Source organism: Sminthopsis crassicaudata, chromosome 5, assembly GCF_048593235.1.
Source record: "Sminthopsis crassicaudata isolate SCR6 chromosome 5, ASM4859323v1, whole genome shotgun sequence".
NCBI classification, from domain to species: domain Eukaryota; kingdom Metazoa; phylum Chordata; class Mammalia; order Dasyuromorphia; family Dasyuridae; genus Sminthopsis; species Sminthopsis crassicaudata.
In genome coordinates, this window is record NC_133621.1 from 39942973 (window position 1) to 39964838 (window position 21866).

Genomic DNA, 21866 nt, shown 5'->3' on the forward strand with positions numbered 1-21866 from the left:
GATGAGGTGGGGAAGGACTGTATAAATCTGAGAAGTGTTCTTTAATATAATGTAACTTTCTCCAATGTCCCTATTCTCAGCTATCCCCAGTGACGGTCTTTAATGAGCCAGGTATTTTTCTTCTCTACAAAAGCAGGCTCAGAGCTTGAAATATTCAAAAGTCATCAGAGCTCGCGAGCCTTCTGAACACATTAACAACAGCTGTCCTCAATCCATCACACTCAGCATCTGTAGGTGGAGGTATTGGGTCGCCTCACTCCCTTGGCCATCAGGAAAAGGGAGGGAGAAAAAAAGATCTTAAAGTTTATAAGCTGACCCTTGGGGAACCTATGGCAAGGAAGGGGACCAGTGGAATTCATGAAAGACACCTTGAAAATATAAGCTATTCCTATGAGAGTCCAGGCCCAAGATGGGCCTGCCTAAATCCCCCTACAAAGGGCAATCTTCTGCAGGAAGGGACAATACATGTGCTAGAAAATCAACAATAACAAAGTGGGTTAGTACTTTAGGATTCTACAATTCATACTTGTTATTTTACAATAGTTTGAATCATACTGTAATAATAGAACAAAAGATAAACACTGAGGAAAATACTTCCTCTCACAGTGAGCTTTTCCTACTCAATATAGAAAGTCTTCCGCCCCAACTCTGCCAAGTTCTGCCTCGGGGGAAAAAGGGATGTCAAAAATACTGCCTCTCAAATGAGATGATATGTATAAAGAGCCTAGCATTAGTGCCTGACAGACAGAAGATATTTAATAAATGCTTCCTCCTGCTTCCCCTTCATTCTGACTTTTTTTTTTTTTTAAAGATTTTGCTGGAGAATGACTTCAGATGTTCTAGGATAACCTTGGATTTCATGGATGGCATTTTGGGACTTGTGCCTGCACAAAGAAAGGAGGAAAATAGACTTTTGTTTACGGACAAGGCTACAGCCTTTTTATCAGTTTTTATCAAGTTCTGTCCTAGGGGACCATTAGACTTCAGGTCTCATTCTGTCTGTACACATGTGAGGATGAAAGAAACACAAATTACATTCAGTACATCACTGTGTTTCACCAGTCACTCTAGTAATGGCCAGTGATTTGGCCAGGTTCTAAAATCCCTGTTAATTGCCATTTTTTCCCTCAGTACTAAAATATCCAAGGAGAAAAGCCTGGGAGAAAAGAAATGGACCTGAAGAGAAGATCAAATCTCACTCGTCCCCGGCCTGCAGAAAGAAGCCTCCGCTCCTGTTTATTCCAGCAATAATTCTGAGCCCAGATCTCCACATTCATCAGTGAACTACTGCAGGGACTCAAGCGCGGAGTGCTGGAAATGTTAATACTTACAATGCAAGGGGATAAAGAGAAAAGATCTGGAAGGACCGAGCTTCGACATTTAGATGCTAGCAAGGCTCCATTTAATAGGAAATGTTAGTCAACTTCCAAGAGTAGGATTCGGCTTCAGTAAACAATAATTAAATGATCTTCACTGTGAGAATTAACGTGATTTGATTCCACATCATTTTTAAATGCCTCAAACTAAGAAATAAGCAGACTGAGAGATGGCAACAAGCTCTAATGGAGCAAAGGAAGTGAAGAATCTGTCTACGTAATTTAAATGGAAAATACATATAGGAATAACCAGGCAAAACCTTAAGGTTCACTTGACTTTTCAAAATATCAACGTTGATACCAGACTGTAAAGACAGAGATCAGAGGATCAGACTTAAAACTAGGAGGGGCTTTGGGGGGGGTCTTGTCTAAAGTCACAGAGATGGCAGCAGCCTCCCTTTTATTTGCTATTTATACATGAGTCAGATAATTACCATATTATTTGTATGTGAGAGCATATGTGAACATACACCTGTGTACAATGCAATTGTTCAATTTTAGGTGTTGTGTGTGTACACATATTTGCATATAGAAATGCACAAGGAACATGTGTGTGTAAATATATGTATAAATGTTATATATAAATGTGTATATGTAACATTTATACATATATATTAATGTTTGTATGTATATAGACTGAACCTGGCATATAGTAGGCATTTTAAAAATACTTCTTGACTGGCCAACTCTGACTTATTTACTGAGTTATTCTTTCATCAAAAACACACAAATCACCTGCTTTCAGTGAAGAATGACCTACTCAACTGGGCAAACTACATTCTGATTGGAAGAGGGACAAAATGCTAACCTGCATAGGACCTGGCATACAGTAGGTGCTTAATAAATACTGACTGTCCCATTCTCCCTTTTGTTTACTGAATTACTGGTTCATCAAAAAAACACAAATCACGTGCTTTCAGTGAATAATGACCTACTCAACTGGACAAACTACATTCTGATTGGAAGAGGAACAAAACGTTAATCTACATAGGACCTGGCATACAGTAGATGCTTAATAAATACTGACTGTCCGATTCTCCCTTTTGTTTACTGAATTACTGGTTCATCAAAAACACACAAATCACATGCTTTCAGTGAATAATGACCTACTCAACTGGACAAACTACATTCTGATTGGAAGAGGAACAAAACGTTAATCTACATAGGACCTGGCATACAGTAGATGCTTAATAAATACTGACTGTCCGATTCTCCCTTTTGTTTACTGAATTACTGGTTCATCAAAAACACACAAATCACGTGCTTTCAGTGAATAATGACCTACTCAACTGGACAAACTACATTCTGATTGGAAGAGGAACAAAAGCCTTCCGGCCAACCTGCATAGCCAGTTAGCCTTCCTGAACTAGAGCAGAGTTTGCAGGACTTCTCCCTCAAATGTGTCAGTATGGCTCATTAGATTGAGTTGAATGGCTCTGGAGGGGAGAGGGATGACACAGAAATTACCCGCCTTAGCTAGTTAGAGGGACCACCCAAACCGACCACCCTGGTCCGGACTCTGAGCGTGGGCATCTTTGATGGATCCGTGGCCCCTTCAGTTAGAATGTAAGCTCCTTTAGGGCGGGCACTAGTTTTGCTTTTCCTCTGTATGTTCTCCCCAGTGTTTAGAGCACCCCTTAATTGATCCATAGTTACTGGCTGATTGGGCTCAGTTCTAGTTGTCCTCGAGAAATAGGTCCCTTTGGACAAATCATCGAGTTTTTTCTCTACACAATGAGGATATTGGAAGAAGCTGTGCTGACTCTTAAGTCTGTGATCCAGTGGCCTACTAGGCCAGAACCCAGCCAGGGTGCAGAAGGAACCCGAAAAACAGGCCAGGCCAGTCTGAATAAAATCCAGCTGTTTTGATAAGAAAGTAAAACCCAATTGATCAGGCTTTGGAGCCCACCTACGACCTATCAGACAACCCCAGGAAGTGAAATAAAAATCAGCAGGAGGTACAAAGGCCAGGAAACATTTTGGGACACTAGAGCCTACAAAACTGGGCCCCAAGTCCTGCTAGAACAACCCCAACTTTCCAAGTTCCTTCCCCTGCTTGAGCTGGAGCCCAGAAATCCAGTCCAAGAGGCTCTGGCAGGGCCCTAGAACCTCCTCCTTCTTGACAGGGTCTGAAAGTGGGCTGGGCCAGAACTGGCGCTGGGATCTACTTTCGCTGCAGGGTGTGTCCAAAAAATAAAAGACACTTTTAGGGTTTTGTTGTTGCTTCCACTGGATGGTATTAGCAGTAGGCGTCCAAAGAATGGTTCAGTTCCATTCTAGAGTAAATGCTATTGAAATCTTACCCACACTTAGCTGTTTCTTAGGTTGCTCTTTGGGGAATGTAATTAAACTATAAAAGACGGTGAACTCGAATATGGCACAAATATCCATCTACGTAAGAGTGCATCTGCCAGTGAACTAGAGACTGGCCTATGTAAAAAAGTGCTAGTGAATATCCATGGGTACAGCTTCTGGGAGAAAGGAAGCAGTCATCCTGAGGCTACGGGCCTTGGAAGTAATAGAATTATCTGTTTCTTCCCCTAGCTTTTGGGGAGGATGTAGCAATAACCCTGAGGTCCTCGGGCCTTAGGAGTGCCATAGTTCTATAAACATTGCTGGCTGTCAGTGATAACAAAGTTTCTCAGACAATAATGAGGCACTTCCCAAACCTCTCCTCAAAGTCATAAAATCAGCATGAAGCACTTGTCTCTTTAACTTTTTCCTATAAATTTATCTTCTTGTTCTTGCATCTTTGCTACATTCTTTTGGAACTTGGCCCATTGTAACAGGCATTATAATTAAAATGAACCTAGCCCCTTGATTTGTCCAAGCCTGCAAATTCTTTTGAGACACCTTGCAGCACTGGTCTGGAACCCCATCCTTTTTTGGTCCTTCAAACCCCAACAGATACAATGTAAACAGCTAAGAGGACAAAGCAGGGGACTCTGGTGTAAGCCCAAATCTTTTTAGGATATATTAGGAAAGCTTTTGTGTTTTTTAAGGAACCATCCATAATCTAAGAAAGCAGTTATATAAAGTGTCCCTTCTGCTGCTTTCCTCAAAGCTAAAGCTCATAGATTTAGAACTGTAAAGGACTTTGTAAGTCATCAAATTCAACTCGTATGAGGAAACTGAGGCAGGTTGTGGAGAAGTGGCTTGCCAAGGGTCAGTCACACAGCTCGCAAGTGTTTGAGACAGCAAACACCGAGTGTAAGAGAATGGCTCTGTCCACTAAATGGTGGTCCTCTGAATCTATGGCACTGGGTATTGGAGCCTTTGTGTCTGAAATAACTTGCTTGATTTAAATACCTCTCCTCCAAGAAGATGGGGAGCTTGTTTCCCAGAAATCTGACTTTCCAGAAAAAAAAAATTAAGATGTTATTTCTTAGCCTGACTCTGGATCCCTGTATATTACCAATATCAAAATGGCAGCCAAGTAAAGGAAAAGGTAGTCCATGTGTTCAGGACACACTCTCCCATTCTCCTGCCAATATCCATTTCATAGCAAGGGGAGTCTTGGAGCTCCAGGGCCTATCCTGAAGACGTAGCATGAGCTGAGTGGTGGCTGCCCTTCTCCCGTGGAAGATTTGGTAGGAAAATTCTCCAGGTAGGAACAGGATCTCCCCTATGGATCCCCTGCCTCCTGGGAGGTTGAGGGAAGGGAGCTGAGGAAAGGAAGGTCATCAAAGCATTTACTATGTAAGAGGAGAAATACAGATTTTGGTGCCAGTAAAAGCATTAAGAGGCTGGCACAGAATACACATCCTGGCTGTCTGAGCCTGAGCAAGTCATGTAAAGATTAAGTATCCCCAGGAAATTCTCTAAATCCAAAGAGCATAGCAGGGGCACAAGTGTACTGGTAAAGGATGTTTTCTCACCAGAAAACATGGGTCCAGGCCAAAACAACGACTCTGAAGATAAAATACTTCCAAGGACGCCGTCCTTGAAAACCTGGTTGTAGTTTGACACTGTTGGCAAAGCCTTCCTATATCACCAACGTAAATGTCACCTATGTCACCTACATCAACAATGAAAAAGAAGGGACTATCTCTCTGTAACGCAACGACCATTTTCAGAGATTATTAAAGAAGATCTAAAATCTCATTTCTGGGGCAAAAGGAAGACCTGAAGGGTGCTTTGTACATAGTTATTATTTTCCTAAGGAAAAAGAAAGGCTGTGGAGGTTTCTTATCAGATTGTGGGTATCCTGAGTGGGGAATGGAGTGAGATCTTAAAATGGGCTCAACATGAATCAGTGCACAATATCCTCAGTAGGCAGGACTCAGGATAGCTAATTGTGCTTTCAGCGATCACCTCCCCTGTGCCTTTATAACGCTGCATTTCCCCAAGTAATCTGAAGACCTCCTGAGTATAGAGGAAGGCACTTGGAACATAAAGGTACCAGAATGGATAATGTTTCACTTTCCTGGCCAAGGGAAAACAAAACCAAACACACACACACACACACACACACACACACACACACACACACAGACATGCATCCGTTTCCTTTATCACCTCCCTTCTCCCCCAAACGCAAGCACACCCCAGTCTCTGAAAATAGAATCATGATTGGCTGATTAAACATTCCCTGAAGCTGATGCAGGGAAACAGAAACTGGTTCTGTCCAAGCTGGACTAATAGGGATGCTGGTGGGTGCCCACCGAGGTGGCCCCCTTCTCAATGTGCTTCAGATGGCAGGCGTGACAGAGCAAGTGATCTTCCAGAGGGTAGCATCGGTGGCCGTCTTCATCGTTGAGTTCCATTCCACAATCCTAAAAGGTCAAGGTGTGCAATTTAGTGGGAGAGTGGAGGAGACTGAAAAACCTTTGATTTACTCTCCATAGCTTCCTAACCTGGGAGCCTAGTGGGAGAACCAGGACAAAGTCCATTAAAAACAATGCACAGAAGAGACTGGAGCAGTTTTCAGAAGGAGACAGATAAGCAGGACAACTTGGAAAGCAACAAGTTGGACTGATTATATACTTGAAAAAAGAAAAGCAAGCTAATTCTCCTTTTAAAAATTCTACTTTGTATATGGAAATGTTCTTTTTTGGTGTTTCCTAAATTATAATAAAATCTTAAAAAAAAAAGAAAGGAGGTAAGAGGGAAGGAAGGGGAAAAGAAAGGAAGGAGGAGAGAAAGGAAGAAAAGAAGAAAGGAAAGAAGGAAGAAAAAGGAAAGAAAGAAAAGAAGGAAGGAAGGAAGGAAGGAAGGGAGGGAGGGAGGGAGGAAGGGAGAAATGGAAGAAATTCATTAAGTGCCTTCTTATGTACCAGGCACATTATTATATCATTTGATTTTCCTTGACTGATACTACAAAGAGCTATTGAATCTGGCCACAGCTGATTTAGCTGGCCTTTGAAAAATGCATTCTTCCAGCTGGGAAGGCTACCCCCGAAGGATTGATACCCATTACTTAGAGAATAAAACAGTCTTCCAATGCCTGGGACAGTGGAGGGCAGCGGATAGAGCCCAGGACTGGGAAACAGAGAGAGGGAGCTTCCAGCTCCACCTGTGACACCTTGGGTATCTCTGTCACCATGTATGTCATTTAACCTCTCTTCAGGTTTCACATTTACATCATTAGAATCATATCTGCCAAAGCTTCAGATTTCACATCCATAAAATGGGAACAATATCTTCCCAAGTCCAATTTTCACATCTATTAAGATGGGAATCCTCTGCAAATACACATTTCCCAGGGTAGATGTGAATCTTTAACAAGATTCATATATATATATATGTATGTATGTATGTATGTATGTATGTATGAATGTGTGTATACTTATATATGATTTCCGTTGCTATTCCTTTCACCAGTACGTCTTGTGTCACGGAGAGACTTTAAGTGTGCTTCAGAGACTGGCTGGACATGCTTGACCTTTGGCACTAGATGGGGAACCAGGCTGTTTTTTTTAGCATTTTTTCCTTTGTTAATCTCAGGACAGTGTTGTAATATCTGACCCACCTGTCATGAAAACATGGAGACTTGGGGTAGAGAGGACTGTGGTTCTCCAGATCACACAAGGTTTCAAAATCATCTCCCTCAGAAACCGGACCCACAAACACGATCTGAAACCCGAGACCCAGCCGACCCAGCCCAGGAGCAGCACTCCAGCCGGCCCTGGTGTTCAGAACACAGGGACCGCAGGGCTCGAGTACACTAAGGACAATGGCGAGTTTCAGACCCGTGAGCTGGCAGAGGAAGCAACATCTTCCCCACCGCAAACATTCGTTCCTTTTGCCTCCTGTTTCCTGCTGGCCACACTAGCCAGAATTTATTGATTGGGGCAGGGAGGGGACATTTTCTCCCCCCCTGCTTGTTTATTTTATTTCAGGCTCCCTGGCCCTTCCCCCAAAAGTGGCTGACCTACCTCGCAGTGATAACACTCCACATGATAATCTTTGTCCATTGACACAACACGGATGGTTTCATCAGAGCCCTGCATCAGAAAGAGTAAGAATGAATATCAGAGACAGGAATAATGGCGGAGCAGAGGTGCACGTAGACGTGGGGAGGAAGGAGGCATTTTCCTCCTGGGAGGAATCCCGGGCTCACAAACAAATGGGCTGTGAACATACTTATAAGAGGAAAAACGACATTACTTTCCCTTGAAAACTAGAGGCTAGAAGAGGAAGTGACCTGTAGCCCTGTTTCAAATGGACCTTTTGTCCATTTGAGTGGGAGGAGAGTAAGAACAAAGGTAGCTGGGGCTCTTAAAAAGAATAATAATAATGATGATTTTATGCTCTCTTCAGTTCCTTTTCCTCTCTTTTACTTATAATAAACTGGGCATGAATATCAAGGAGAAGAATTTGATTTGATCTGAGGGGTAAAAATTCCTTTTTTCCTCTTTTACTTATTTGTAGTAAACTGGGCATGAATATCAAGGAGAAGAATTTGATTTAATCTAAGAGGCAAAACTCTTCCTACAGTTGGGCTGCTTCCCATGGTCTCGTTCCTGGGCTGGTGGAAAAGTAAAATATTCCAGGGTGGGGAAGAAAAGCTAGGAGGAGAAAGGAACCCTCTATTCAAGCCTCTTGGGGGCACCAACATTATATTTATCACAAAGTTAGGTTTCATGTGTTTTAAGAAGAAGAGATGAGGAGAAAGCTTAGAGGAAGAAAAACAGTTGAGCTTTATGGAGACCTTCACATCCAGGAAGACTTTGGAGGAAGGCTGGAGAGTGGATTACATTTGCCTCCTCTTCAAGGCTGGGTTCATTTCAGTCATGTCCAATTCTTTGTGATCCCATTTGGGGTTTTCCTGGCAAAGACACTGGAGCGGTTGGTCATTTCCTTTTCCAGCTCATTTTACAGATGAGGAAACTGAGGCCGACAGAGTTCACACAACTAGGAAGTGTCTGAGGCTGGATGTGAACACAGACCCCCGGTCCCCTTGCTACCAAACTGCTCCTTTTCTATATGTATCTTACCTCAGATGGAAGAATAGGGAGTCCACACGCCGCACACTTGGGCGCCAATACCCTAAAAAACACAAGATGCAGGACATGGTAATGGCAGATGAAGGACCGAGGATCCTTCCTACAGCCTGACCAATGAGCAGCACCCACACTATCCGACCTCTCACTCCTGCACCTGTGGAGAGAAGCTCCCCGATTTCACCCTCTCTCCTGTGCTCCTGGGATTGCTCCCCAAGTGTCTGGTAGACGTAGACCTTCTGTCCAACTATAAATTCCTCAGTCCCCTTTTATTTTGTCTAAAATGGGGCTGTCCCCTTGGTGCAAGTCAGTGAGTGAACAACCTGCCACATTTCACAATCACTCCTTGGTCTCATCCATGTGGGTTCTTTTGATTGAAATTTCTTTTTGTCTAACTCCTCCAGGAACTCTTCCATTTAGGGTCTTACCCAGTGGGGTGGGAGCCTTCTTTTAGATCGGTGGTTCTCAAAGGATGGTTCAGAGAATCCTGGGGGTCTCTGAAACCCTTTCAGAGGGTCTCCAAATTCACAATTAGCTTCTATTCCTAATATGGTAAATATCCATAAGTAGAACCCCCATAAATGAAAACCCCTTGGACAGAGTCTCAATAATTGTTAATAGAATAAAGATCTGAGAATCACTGCTTTTGATGTTGGGCTCAATGGGGCACTCTTTGTGACTTGGTTATTACTCTTTGCTCTGAATAAATGAGTAACCTCACTTCTTTTCTGGTTATATGGCTCTCAGGTGACATCATTTACAGGAACAGCACAATTCCTGGGGGATAAAGATACACAAACCAGACCAGAGGAAGTTTGGTTAAGGTCAGGACAGAAGGTTGGACGAGTGATCTCAAAATCTGAAAGTTGGAATACATGGGTGGTCTACTCCAACCCAGATCTCAGAAATCAACCAAAAGAAATCTCCTGCTATAACGCAGGCAGTAAGTGGGCTCTGCTTGAAGATTCCCCCCTCCCCTTACCACCTTTGGAAGTGGTCCATTCTACCAGTCCACAGCTTCCACCATGGGGAAGTCTTCCCATGCCGTCAAGCTTAAACTGCTCATTCCTAACAAGTTCATTCATTGACCTGGTCCTGCCTTCTGGAAGTAAACAAGTCTAATCCCCGGGCCACGGGACTGCCGTTCGCATATTTGAAGACAATGATCATATGCTCCACAGAGAGCTCTTTCTCCCCTTGCTTCATACCCCAAAGATGAGTCAATACAGTACATATATAATCTATATCAAATTGCTTAATCTTCTCAATAGGGAAGGAGTGGGGAAATTCAAAATATTTTAAAAACAAATGTTAAAATTGTTTTACATGTAATTGGGAAAAAGTAGAATATTATTTTTATATAGTATATATAAAATACGTTTTTTTAAATTGGCCAATAGACAGGATCAGCCTGACAGTGCACTCTAAATGCTGAGCTCGGTCCCATCTCTCTCCTTGCCGAGACCAACTTCCTTCATGCTCAGTCATTCCCCACCAGGTCCTTACTTGTGGTAATCTCGGACACAGTAGATCTTGTTCTCCGTGTCTACGGTGAATGGCACCCCATCCAGACACTCGTTACAGATCACACAGCGGAAACAGCCTGGGTGATACGACTTTCCTAGGGCCTGCAGGATCTAGGAGAAATAAGAGGGAGATGGAGAAAGGGGAAATGAGGGGGCTTGTTAAGGACTAGAGAGGTGAGCTTGAGCAAGATGAGACAGAATGATGGAATGAGATACAATGAGCAGTCACAATCCGTGGGACCCCTGTCTTTGGGGGTCACTCTGAGGAAGAGTGGGGGAGGGAAGGGAATGGAAGGCCGAGCTGTCCAAACAGGGGGGCCTGAAAGGCATGTGAGGGGACTGTCTCCAGTGAGACCCAGACTTCTCAAAGAACCCTGAAGTTGAATGACCTTTGTAGTTTTACTGTTAGATCTCTTGTTTCAAGAAGAAATCACTTCTGCAATCTGAACAATGATATTATGCAGCTGTTCTGGGACCAGATTAGTAACATATGATACGGAAAATCTATAAAAAGCTCAGGAGAATCACAGGAAGGGGCACAAATTTGCAAATTGTTCCTTTAAAGAAATGACATTATTCATCAACAATCAGGATAATAGAATGTAGCTCCCAATAAAGAATTTGGATTTTTAATATACACAAGTCACTTTTGCCTTTGAGACTGACTGTTTATGGAAAGTCTTGACTGGACAGTCATGTCCCAGAGGTTAGGATGACACCTGATACCCATCCGAATCCACAGAGTAATATGCTCTACCCTAAAAGTGCTCATCTCTTCATTAACTGCTTTATTCACTCCCTTCTGCTGAAAGATTCTCAAGTCAGAGGATCTGAGTTCAAGCTCCCCCTCTGAAATGTATTGTCTCTGATCGTAGGCAAAGGCACTTAACCTCCAAGGCCTTGGTTTGATCATCTGTGAAAGGAGCAAATACTTCTTAAGCACCTAATATGTGACAGGTACTGGGTACTAAAAGCATCCCTACGCTCAGAAGCTTATAACATAACCTACCAGGTTAGAGCTCTTAAAAGCATAATTACCAGGGGAAAGGCCACAGTCCACTGCTTCCATGTGAAAAATACTCAAAGTTTTAATGAAATGCAAATGGAATCCAAATGCTTAATTATATATGTTTATTTTCTTCCTCAGATTCCAAATTAAATCTAATTCATGAACAGGTCAAGATATCACCCATAATGCCTTTGGAAACTCTTCAAAAATGAAGGACAAAGAACAAACTGAGACTACCTGGGAAATGTCTGTGTAGACGTCACCACTCAGGACTGCTGGACTCTGATAAAAGGCAGATGCCCAGGGCTCTGTTTTAGCTAATAAGACTCATTGTATTTTGCAGTTTCAGTGGAAACGGTTGTGATAAGAAGTCAAGGGTGGATGACCTCCTTCACTTCTGTATTTTTGGCCCCGGGGGACGTTCCTCCCAAACATGATCATCCTTTTTGATCTGTCACTACTCACCATATCCATTATCAAGTGTCCACATACAAAACACCTGTCGGCAGATTGCTGGAAACCAGAATACTGCAAGGGAAAGAGAAAACAGAGTTAGGTCCACACTAGGATTGGAAGAGTGAATTGGTATGGGGAGGGGCTATCTGAAAATAGATATTTAGAGGCAGCAATGGATAAGGCATTGATTGGTCCTGAAGTCAGCAGGACCTGAATTTGGATCCACTTATCCGCTGTGATCCTGATTACCTTGCAAAAAAAAAAAAAAAGACTCCATGAAAGAAACTTGCCTTCATAAAATGTTCAGCAGCACAATGTTTAAATTTAACAATACTATCTAGAAGCAGTATGGCATAGTGTAAGGAGAATCAGATTTGGAGCCATGAAAGCATGAGTTCAAATCTCACCTGGGCCACATACTTATCATATGTTAACAGTTTGAATGTACATTTGTGCATCTGGATAAAGTGCATCTGGGCAATCTCCATCTGGACACCCAGGGGGCTTGGAATGAGACTGAGATAAGCCACTGGGTAAAGTCATGATGGTTTGAATGATCAGGGCAAATCTTTAAGACTACTATTCCTGCTCTCTGGAGGCCATAGAGTACAGGCTATTTTCACCTCACTTGGGACTTCCAATGAAATCACAGGAATGGTAAAAAGAAACAAAAATACAGACACAGAACTTTGAATGTTTGACAATTTAAATATATATGTATGTGTGTGTGTATATATGTATACATACACACATATATGTAAATATACACACATATATATGTATATATATTTATGATTTCACTGAACATTTCTACTCTAAGAGGTAAGTACTTATTGACATATCATACCTATTTTACAGATGGGGAAACGGAGGCATGGAGAGCTTTTAATGACTTGCTCTGACCCAGCTAGTAAGTATTAAAAGTAGGATTAAAACCCATTTTCCTGGCTCCAAAGTTCAGCATTCTATCCACTGCTTCACATTACCTCTCACTTAAAATTTTCTCAGAATAAGGACATTTGCTCATTATCTCATATCCCTCTTGAAAAAAAATTACGTCCATTTGACTAATCTACAGTAGAGAAGAGAGTGCTTTTTCTGAAGAGACACCACGTGGGCTGCCCAGCCTGCGTAAGCCGAACTGCTGTTAATAAGGCTCAGGTTTAACATGAGAGAGGGATACCACAGGGTAAGGTTTCCAACCTGCACCTGTTCCAAGGGGTAACCATTCACCTAGAACGGTGTCTCAGCCCAAGCTGCTGCCTAAAGGCAATGGGGCTGGGACATCCCTCTTGTTCTGACATCACAGGGATATTAAGATGCTCCTCCCTTATTGAACAGGAGGGGAGTTAGGAGATGTGAGTTCTAATCCTGCCTCTGCTGGGAGATCCAGGACAAGGACGGCAGCTGCTACATGTGAGGTTTATAGGTAAGTTGATATACTTTGTCCAATTTGATCCTTATAATGACCCTCATACATCAGGAAGGGTGAAAGAACTGGAGTTTCTGACTTTGCCAAAATGTTTCCAAAGGAAGGGAAAGCTGAGAGGATTTAGAACTGATGTGATCTCATTTTCAGATGGGAAAAATAAGACCCAGGAAGGTTTAATAATTTGCCAGCATTTGAATCCAGGTCCTCTGACTTAAAAATCTAATGTTCTTTGTAACTTTTTACTTACAATTTGTAAATTTTACAATTACAAATTTGTAAATGTTACTTTGTAAGTATTCCTATCACATGAACCATATTAGGATAATTAAAGTTCTAATGAAAAGCAATTGAAATTCTAGCATCAGTTTCAGGGGATATGACAGAATGGGAAGCAGAAGAATGTTTTTCCTGGAGTCCAGGACCGCTCTTGTTGGGCTGTGGATCGCGCTGACTTCCCCCTTCTCATAGCCACCACGTGAAAAATTCAATAGAGGAATTGGACAGAGAAGAGTCAGGAAAGGCATTCTTGGTATAGGTGACGGTGTATACAAAAGCCTGGAGGCAGGAAACTCAGGGAATGTCTGAGAGAGAGCATTCAAGTACTGGACACCAATAGGGACTTTTGAGAAAATGGAGACAACCCAGAGGAGGGGGAGCTTGGGTGAAAAAGGGACTCATAACTAGAATTGGCTGAAGCAACTGGGAAGGTTTAATCTGGGGCCCTTAGGAGTGCTAGAGCATCAGGGCTGGAGTCAGGAAGAGCTCGTTCAAACCCAGCCTCATCGGATGATTAGTGGCTGTGTGGTCCTGGGCCCTGTCTGCCCCAGTCTGAAAGGCGATCATCCTATCATTTAGGGAAATACTCTGGCCTTCCAGGACAGAATTAAGACCAACGGGCAGAAGATGCTCAAAGTAAAAATAAAAAACTTCCTAACACAAGTATTCCCAAGAGGATGGCACACGTTAGGAAGTCACGAGTTCCCCGTCCCTGCAGGTATTCAATCAGAAGCTGGATGGTCCTTGTTGGGAATCACCGGTCTGGAGGAAGAAGGAGCTTTGTGGGCCACATAGTCCAATTCTTTCAGTTTAGAGATGAGCAAACCAAAGCCTTAGGAGGGAATCATTGGTCAGGTCCAAACGGGCCCGATGAGGTCCTAGTCAACTCTGACACTTAGATTTATTACATTATTGATACATAACATTCACCAGTGTTTAGAGGCAGCTAGGTGCCAGACTTGAATCAGGATGACCTGAGTTTTAGTTCTGCCTCAGACACTCAATAGCCTACGATTCTTTCCCTTCATCTTACTGAGCCTCTGTTTTCCTCATCTGTAAGATGGGTATAATAATATGCTAATCCATCTATGGCTATAATTAGATGCTCCTCTGTCTCTCTTACAGGGTTGTTGTGAGGATCAAGTGAGAAAGTCTACGTTAAGGACTTTGTGAACCTTCAAGTTCTATATAAATCTTAGCCACCATCATGATCATCTTTGATGTAACAGGGGTATTCCTGCCTTAGCCCCTGCCATTCTGGCTCCTGTGTATTGTGGGGGGGACATAAGGTGTTGAGGAGGGACTTTTGCTCATGACTTCCTCTTTCTCAGGATTTCTGAAAGGAATAGATAAAGGAAAGGTCTTGGGGTGAGGCAGGAGAACATGAGTCAGGGGCTCACTCACCAGGAAGTCTTCTTCACAGAATACTTTGCCATTGACAAAATAAAAGGCTTTCCCCCTCAGCTTCCGACCTAAGAAAAAGACACAGAAGCAGAGGGGAAAAAAGGAAGGATAAGTACAACAAAGAAAACTAAAAAAAAAATCGAATATCCAAATATCTCTCAGATGGATTCAAATACAAGTTAGTTGTTCCTTTTCACTTAATTAAAAGTCTTGCAACCTTGAGCTGTAACCAGATTAAAGTTGAGGTTTTGAGTGAGGCTGACAAACAGTTTGGCACCAAGACCCAACGGCCTTGTCATTCGGACCTTCTAGCATGATATATCATTCTCCCGGCACTTCCTCTCTGCCCTTTGAAAAGGAGCTGGTGAAATATTTAGCAGCTGTGTGGGCCAAAGGAAGCAGTCAGGGGCTGAAGGAAGCCCAGAAAAACACACATATCCTTTGTAACAGCTGCTGCTGTCTAGCAGTTTCTTATCATCATGTGGTAGAGTAAAAATTTAACACATTTTTCCAAGGAATGATCACTGAGGGATTGTGCTGAATGGGGAAGTCAGCCACATAAACTGAATGATTTTCTCATTCTCACATCATATTTTTTTTCAGCTGAACTGAAGAAAACATATTGTAGTAAGAGTGATGGCTTAAAAAAATTAAAGAGTGATAGATTTCCCTTTTTAATTTGATCTAAAATAAGGGGGAAAAGGTTTAATCTGGTGAAAATGAAATACTATAATTCATAAGCTTCTCTATCCAGCTACTAGAAAAAGGCTCGTGTAAAAGGCAACTCCATAGATATTATTATGACACAGTAGCACCCCAAAATAGCTCTGGGTAATTATGTCAAACGTTTGCTAATATAAACAGAAAAGATGTATATAGTTGAGAACATTAGGATTCTCAATTGGGATGGTTGAGAAATTCAGCTCTGACTCAAGATAAAGGGTGGATTCCAACGCTAAAAGTTCATCTCCTTATATCTAGGCCCTTGATTCCAGTCCCTTCCATCTTTTCCAGGACCTTGTTCTATCAATCATCTCTATCTCTTCCATCTTGAATTTCTTCGCATTATTACTGATTTGTACCATTTAGCACTTAAAAAATCCTTCTACTATTTTTTTTTGTCCTAAAAGACTGCTAGAGTTTCATTCACCATGCCTCCTTGATGGGGTAGTAGATTTAGAGCTCAAAAAGATCTTTAAAGAAACTTTTACACAACTTTCTTATATTTTTTTTACTAATCAGAAAACAAAGTAGTTGCCATAAGTTAAAATGAGAACCTTACTTTGATGGAGCATTGGATCCATTATCCATGTATTTGGATCACCTTGTATTATTTAAGACTCTGAGAGCATAAATTCTCTACTGAAATACACTCTTTTCTGAATTCTGAACCAAATTTAATTTTTTTTTAGTTCTTTGACTCTACATGAACCAGACTGTTAATTTGTTAGTTGGGCTGCTAACTTGGTTGTTTTCAAACAGCAAAGGATCCCATTGGTTCTATCCTTTAGTGAAAAAAAATGCAGGAGGACACGGCTATTTGCTCTCCATGACTGATGGTGGAACGCTCAAATAGAAAAGTTGTTTGGGATTGTTCATCATTTTTTTCATTTCTAGAATATACAAAGATAGCCTTTTCAGTATCCACACCTTAAGTTCAAATAAGTTCAGAGGTAATCATGGAAAACATGAAAATAGATGATTTACCCAGAAAATATGATGAAGAGAAAAAAGGGTAAGAAGTATAGATATCAACCTGCCATCTTGGGAGGGGGAAGGAGGGGAAAAATTGGAACAAAAGGCTTGGCAATTGTCAGTGCTGTAAAATTACCCATGCATATATTTTGTAAATAAAAAAGCTATAATAAAAAAAAGTATAGATACCATCAGCATAAGGGAATTTATGTCCAAGTGATTCATTCTACACTAGCATCACACAGAAGAAGGACATTTACCCAAAGGATGTTTGTAAGTTTTTAGCAAGTAGTTTCATTGGTAAAAAAGAAAAATTAGTAACCATGATAATGGGAAGGAAGACTGGTGGGAGTCCTGAGCCTCTCCTGGGCCACCAGGGGGAGCATTTTTATTAGCAGGAAAGTACAAGTCAGGGAAAGGAGAGGTAGGACTCCAGAAGAACTAGGTTGGATGGGCAGGAGATGTTGGTCCATCTACTATTTTCTCTGCCTACTGTATCCTGGTATTTCCATTTTTCTTCCCTGTTTGTGGGTCTCCCTCCTTCCCCTTTTGCTTCTCCAAGTCCATCTTTTCCTTTTTCTTTCTTCCCTTTGACTAGTGATAATTTTAAAAAACGGAAGCATATTTTGTTGTTTTCTTCCTTGAATAAAAACTGTATTATTCTATTTTCAAATACCTTACCGATATCTTTATTTTATGCCCTTTTTCTACCCACACAGCCATTGCCTGTTAAAAAAAATAAAATAAAAAAATTCAGCAAATTTCAACTGAGTCTGACAGTGTATGCAATGATCCACACCTATAGTCCTCCCCTTATGGAAAGGAGAGGAAGGGCATATTTTCCTACCTCTTATCTGAGGACAAGCTTAGTTATTATAATTAATAGTCAGCAGTCTGACTCTGATTTTATAAAGAAATACTGGGAAGGAAGCGAGGTGATACAGAGAATGGAGTCCTGGGATTGCAATCCACCTTACTGCTCTGAAGCTTAGTTTACTTATCTGTAAAATAGGAGTAATAATAATAATAATTAATAATAATAATAATAGCAGCACCCACTTCTCGGGTGAGTTGTGAAAAAGGGGAGGGAGAAGCCTGGCTTTGTGTGGCTCAGAACACTAGAGGGTGTAGTGAGACCTGGCTATCGATGCCCCAGCCTACTGATCCAAGAGTGACTTTGCTGAGTGACAGGACTGATGTTGGGGGCTCAGTGGGGGAGACCCACCCCCTGCAAGGAGAGGCAAGGAGAGGAACCTGGTTAATCAGGGTCACATCATCTCTACCAGCGACTGGGCAGATTCCCCCGGCGTCGGATCGCGGCCCAGAGCTCCCTGGGGCCACAGACATCCTGCATGATGTCACTGAAGGATGGGGGGCAGGCTCTGCACGGCCCCACGAGGATGCGGAAAGCCCACAGGTCACTGGAAAGGTTTCTGAGGCTGCACTCTTATAATGTGTGAAAACGATACTAGCCCCGGGAAAGCCCTGCAAAACACTTTCTAAAAATTTATGGCTTTATTCTAAACTTAACAAATAAAATACTTAAAAAAACAGATTTCCCCTAAGAAAGAAGCTATTTGTATGTGCATACATGTGTGTGTATGTGTGTGTATTTGGGGAAGAGACGGGGAAAGATCTGGTGATTTTATTGTGATTATTATAGTGATTTGTTGTCGTCCTGGCTATACGTGTTCAGGCCTTTTACTCTGTTCCCTAAGATTAAGAACTAATTTTGCTATTTTCCCTCCATTTGTCTGCAGTAGAAAGGATGCTAGCTATCATGCCAGTGATAATACATAATGTTAGTATATTATAATCTAGCTAATAATATAATTATATTATAATAATTTCTATAATACTTTAAGGTTTGCGTCTCTCATTTATTCCTCACAATTAACCTGAGAGATCAATTTTATTATTATTATTATTACTAAATAATAACATATTATTATTATATATTATTATTACTTACACATAGGGAAACTAGACAGTCTAAGTTAAAATAATAACTGTAAGAGGCGGCCATTATTAAGCACCCCCTATATGCCAGGGACATTTGTACTTTACAAATATTTCTTATTCTTCCTTGTATGTCCCTCTTGGGTATCGTGGCCCAGACGTGGTAGGTACCCGGGACTGGCTCCTTAGTATAGCATTCCAGAATAATCAATGACTGGCAGGGCCACAGTTCTTAGGAGAGTGACCTGGACTTGTGTCCAGAAGGGAGGAAGGTCTGACTCTGGCCTCTACTTGGCCAGGCTCCTAACCTGAGGCTGTTTCCTTATTAATATGGGGTTACCTCCCAGGATTGTGGCAAAAACTGCTGAGATACTATAGGTAAAATTATTTGTAATCCGTAACATGCTATGTAAATGTCTATCATTATCATTCTAATTCGTAAATTATATACTAGACTACATATGAATGTCTATAATGCTTAAATACAGTTAATATATCATAAATAATTTTGTGGGTTTTTTAAGTGATATCTAATTACCAGTAGTAAATGGCAGTTCGTAAAAAGAAAAAAACTAGGTAATTAGTATCACATTCTAGGGAAGACCAAACATTTTCATCGGCTCCTTCAAGGTACATTTTCTAAAAGCAAAGATAAAAGAACAAGCTTGACCCTCAATCAAGAACAAAAGTCACCAGCATCTTGGGTAAATTTCAGTGTCCATCCACTGCAGGAGCTGTGAGAAGGACACACGGACACTTCCCGCTGAGTCAGCAAGCACTGCCGTTTCTGGACAAAGGCCGAAGGCTGACAGAAAAACCAAACAAGCCAGAGAGCAAAAAAAATCCTAGGAACGGGAAAGAAAGGGGCCCCGTGGGGACCGGTGCCTGACTCCACAATACTCTTCCAAATGCCAAAATGTGCTTTAAACCAGGGATGCCTTCTGTCTCGGCACCTTCCCAAGGTGTTTAAAAACTGTTTTTAAGACCTGAGCTGTCATCTGGGTCACCCTCAAATACAACTCAATTCCACAAGCATTAATTAAGTGCCTACTGTGTGCCAAGCACCAAAAACAAACTCTGGCTTCAGAGAGCTTATTTTCTATTCCTCTGTAAATGAGGGGCTGGGCGAGCCCATCTAGCTCCTCTTCTCTGAAGGGTAAGAGATAGAGGGCCTGCTGGCATCCAGCCCCACCCTGGGAATCTGAGGGCTGCAGCCTCCCCTCAATACCTCCAGAAGCTCAAAACCCGGGTCTCCCCAGTCTCAGGACATGAGAGAGAAAAGTTCTCTCCAGGGAGTCCCCAGTCTGGATCCTCCCCCTAATTAACAGCAACCACAAGCAATTATAGAGCATTTTAGGGTGTGCAAAGCTCAGACGCCCTGAGAAATATTAGATTTTGAGGCATGAGAAAGCTCCAGTGCAAGAATGATTAAGTTGAAGCACAAGGTCCATGACCTTGCTTAAGAAAAAAAAAATCAACAATTGTAATTCATCCAATTGGAATTGATAACTGTGATCACTATAACTGGCTCCCCCTTTGTAACAGGGAGCAATGGGCAGGAAGCAGTAGGCGAACACTGAATACTGAAGTGCATCCAAAATCAGTCCAGGGCCTGGCTGATGGCACCATCAAGGTTAAGGGACACACCAGGGCATGGCTGGGGTCCCACAGCCACCCTCCCGGGCAGCCCCAGTAGTGGTCTGCTGCGAGAGATGACTGAACCCACTTGTGCCAGACCAGGGGTCTGCAGGGCATCAGTCTGGGGAAACTATCTCGAGGAACACTGAGGAAAGGTGGACGAGGAAAAAGCAAAGGCAGACTTGGTAAAGGAGACTGGATCCCGGGCGTGGGAAACAGCTTGCCTTCTCACGGAAGCATAAATTACACAAAGAGCCCGGCTGATAAGACATTTCAGGACCTCTCCTGCCCAATAATCGCGCCCTCGGGATCCCAGGAGCCATTTCTGTGCCCAAAGGAGGCTAGGGTGTGCCAGAGTCTGCTTGAACTGACTTGTGGGGAGGATTGCTAAATCTTCAGCGTGAGCAGTTACACCTTGGAAATAGGCAAATGCTACAAATCAGGGTTTGATTTATTGATTTGCTAACTGTCTAGATTTAATATGATTTAATAGATTTAATAAAGTAATGGAAAACATAAAAGTATGTCACATTTTTGGGAGAGTCAGTAGTTAAATATTTACCAGCACATCCCTGGGAGAAAGGAATTAGCTCTAAGGATCCTTCCTATTAATCACCGAGATGCTATCTTTGCCAGAACGCCAAAGGGAGTCCAAAGCACACAAAGCTTATGAATCCCTGCTGCTGCAAAATCCCAACTCAGCTTCTTAGCAGGATGGAAACCCAGATGGTTCCTGGTTCACCAAGTCTATACATTAGATTCCAGTCTTCCATAAAGCTCTATTACCACCATCATCACCATCACCATCATCATCATCATCATCATCATCATCATCATCATCATCATCATCACCATCATCATCATCATCATCACCATCATCATCACCATCATCATCAGCCGCAGCAGCAGCAACCTCACACTCTTCCTGGTGAAAGGAAGATGGCTGCCTGCCATCTAGGGGAGGGGGTGGAGGGAAGGAGGGGAAAAACTCGGAACAGAAGGGAGTACAAGGGATAATGTTGTAAAAAAAAAATTTACCTATGCATATGTACTGTCAAAGAAAATGTTATAATTATAAAAATTAATTAAAAAAAAAAGAAAAAGCAATGGAATAGGATAATCTCAACAACAACAACAAAAAAAAAAAAAGAAAGAAAGAAAGGAAGGAAGGAAGGAAGGAAGGATTGCATAGTGGGTAGAGAACTAGTCCTGGAGTCAAGAAATCTTGAAATCAATCTTGTCTCTTCTTAAACTAAGTCTTTATAACTATGGGCAAGCCATCACACCTCTGGATGCTTTGGATGAGTGTCTGAGATAATGGATCTCCTAAATTCCTGGGAGTCTCCCTATTAGACCCTTTGTAGACAGAGGATAAGGGGGGAAAGAAGATGGAAAAAAAAGTGATCCTTCTTTTCTATGTTCTCTCCCCCTGTAATTGAATTGCTTGGGGGAAAAGCCCGAAAAACACAAGGATTCAGATGATCTGTAATGTCTAATTTTGGTTCCAGGGAAATGATAGTGAAATCCACTTCCTGTTCCTTAGAGAGAGCTCACAGACTGCAGGTACAATGCAGCAGGTGCCCTCAAGTGCTTGTTTTCTGGCTCAGTTTGCTTTGTTCTAAGAGAGAGAGGTCCCCAGAGCAGGAATGC

General features: G+C 42.0%; 1 protein-coding gene across 1 annotated transcript in view; it reads right to left on the reverse strand.

The window, feature by feature from the left end:
- Window positions 1-5872: 5872 nt before the first annotated feature.
- The window catches only part of LIMD1 (LIM domain containing 1), a 73176-nt gene continuing 57182 nt past the window's right edge, over window positions 5873-21866 (reverse strand). The window contains exons 3-8 of the mRNA XM_074271332.1: window positions 14925-14992; window positions 11822-11884; window positions 10328-10458; window positions 8816-8867; window positions 7754-7822; window positions 5873-6151 (exon numbers count right to left, since the gene is read on the reverse strand). Coding sequence (XP_074127433.1) covers window positions 6014-6151; window positions 7754-7822; window positions 8816-8867; window positions 10328-10458; window positions 11822-11884; window positions 14925-14992 — 521 coding nt within the window. The 3' untranslated portion in view covers window positions 5873-6013. The remainder of the gene's footprint in view (window positions 6152-7753; window positions 7823-8815; window positions 8868-10327; window positions 10459-11821; window positions 11885-14924; window positions 14993-21866) is intronic.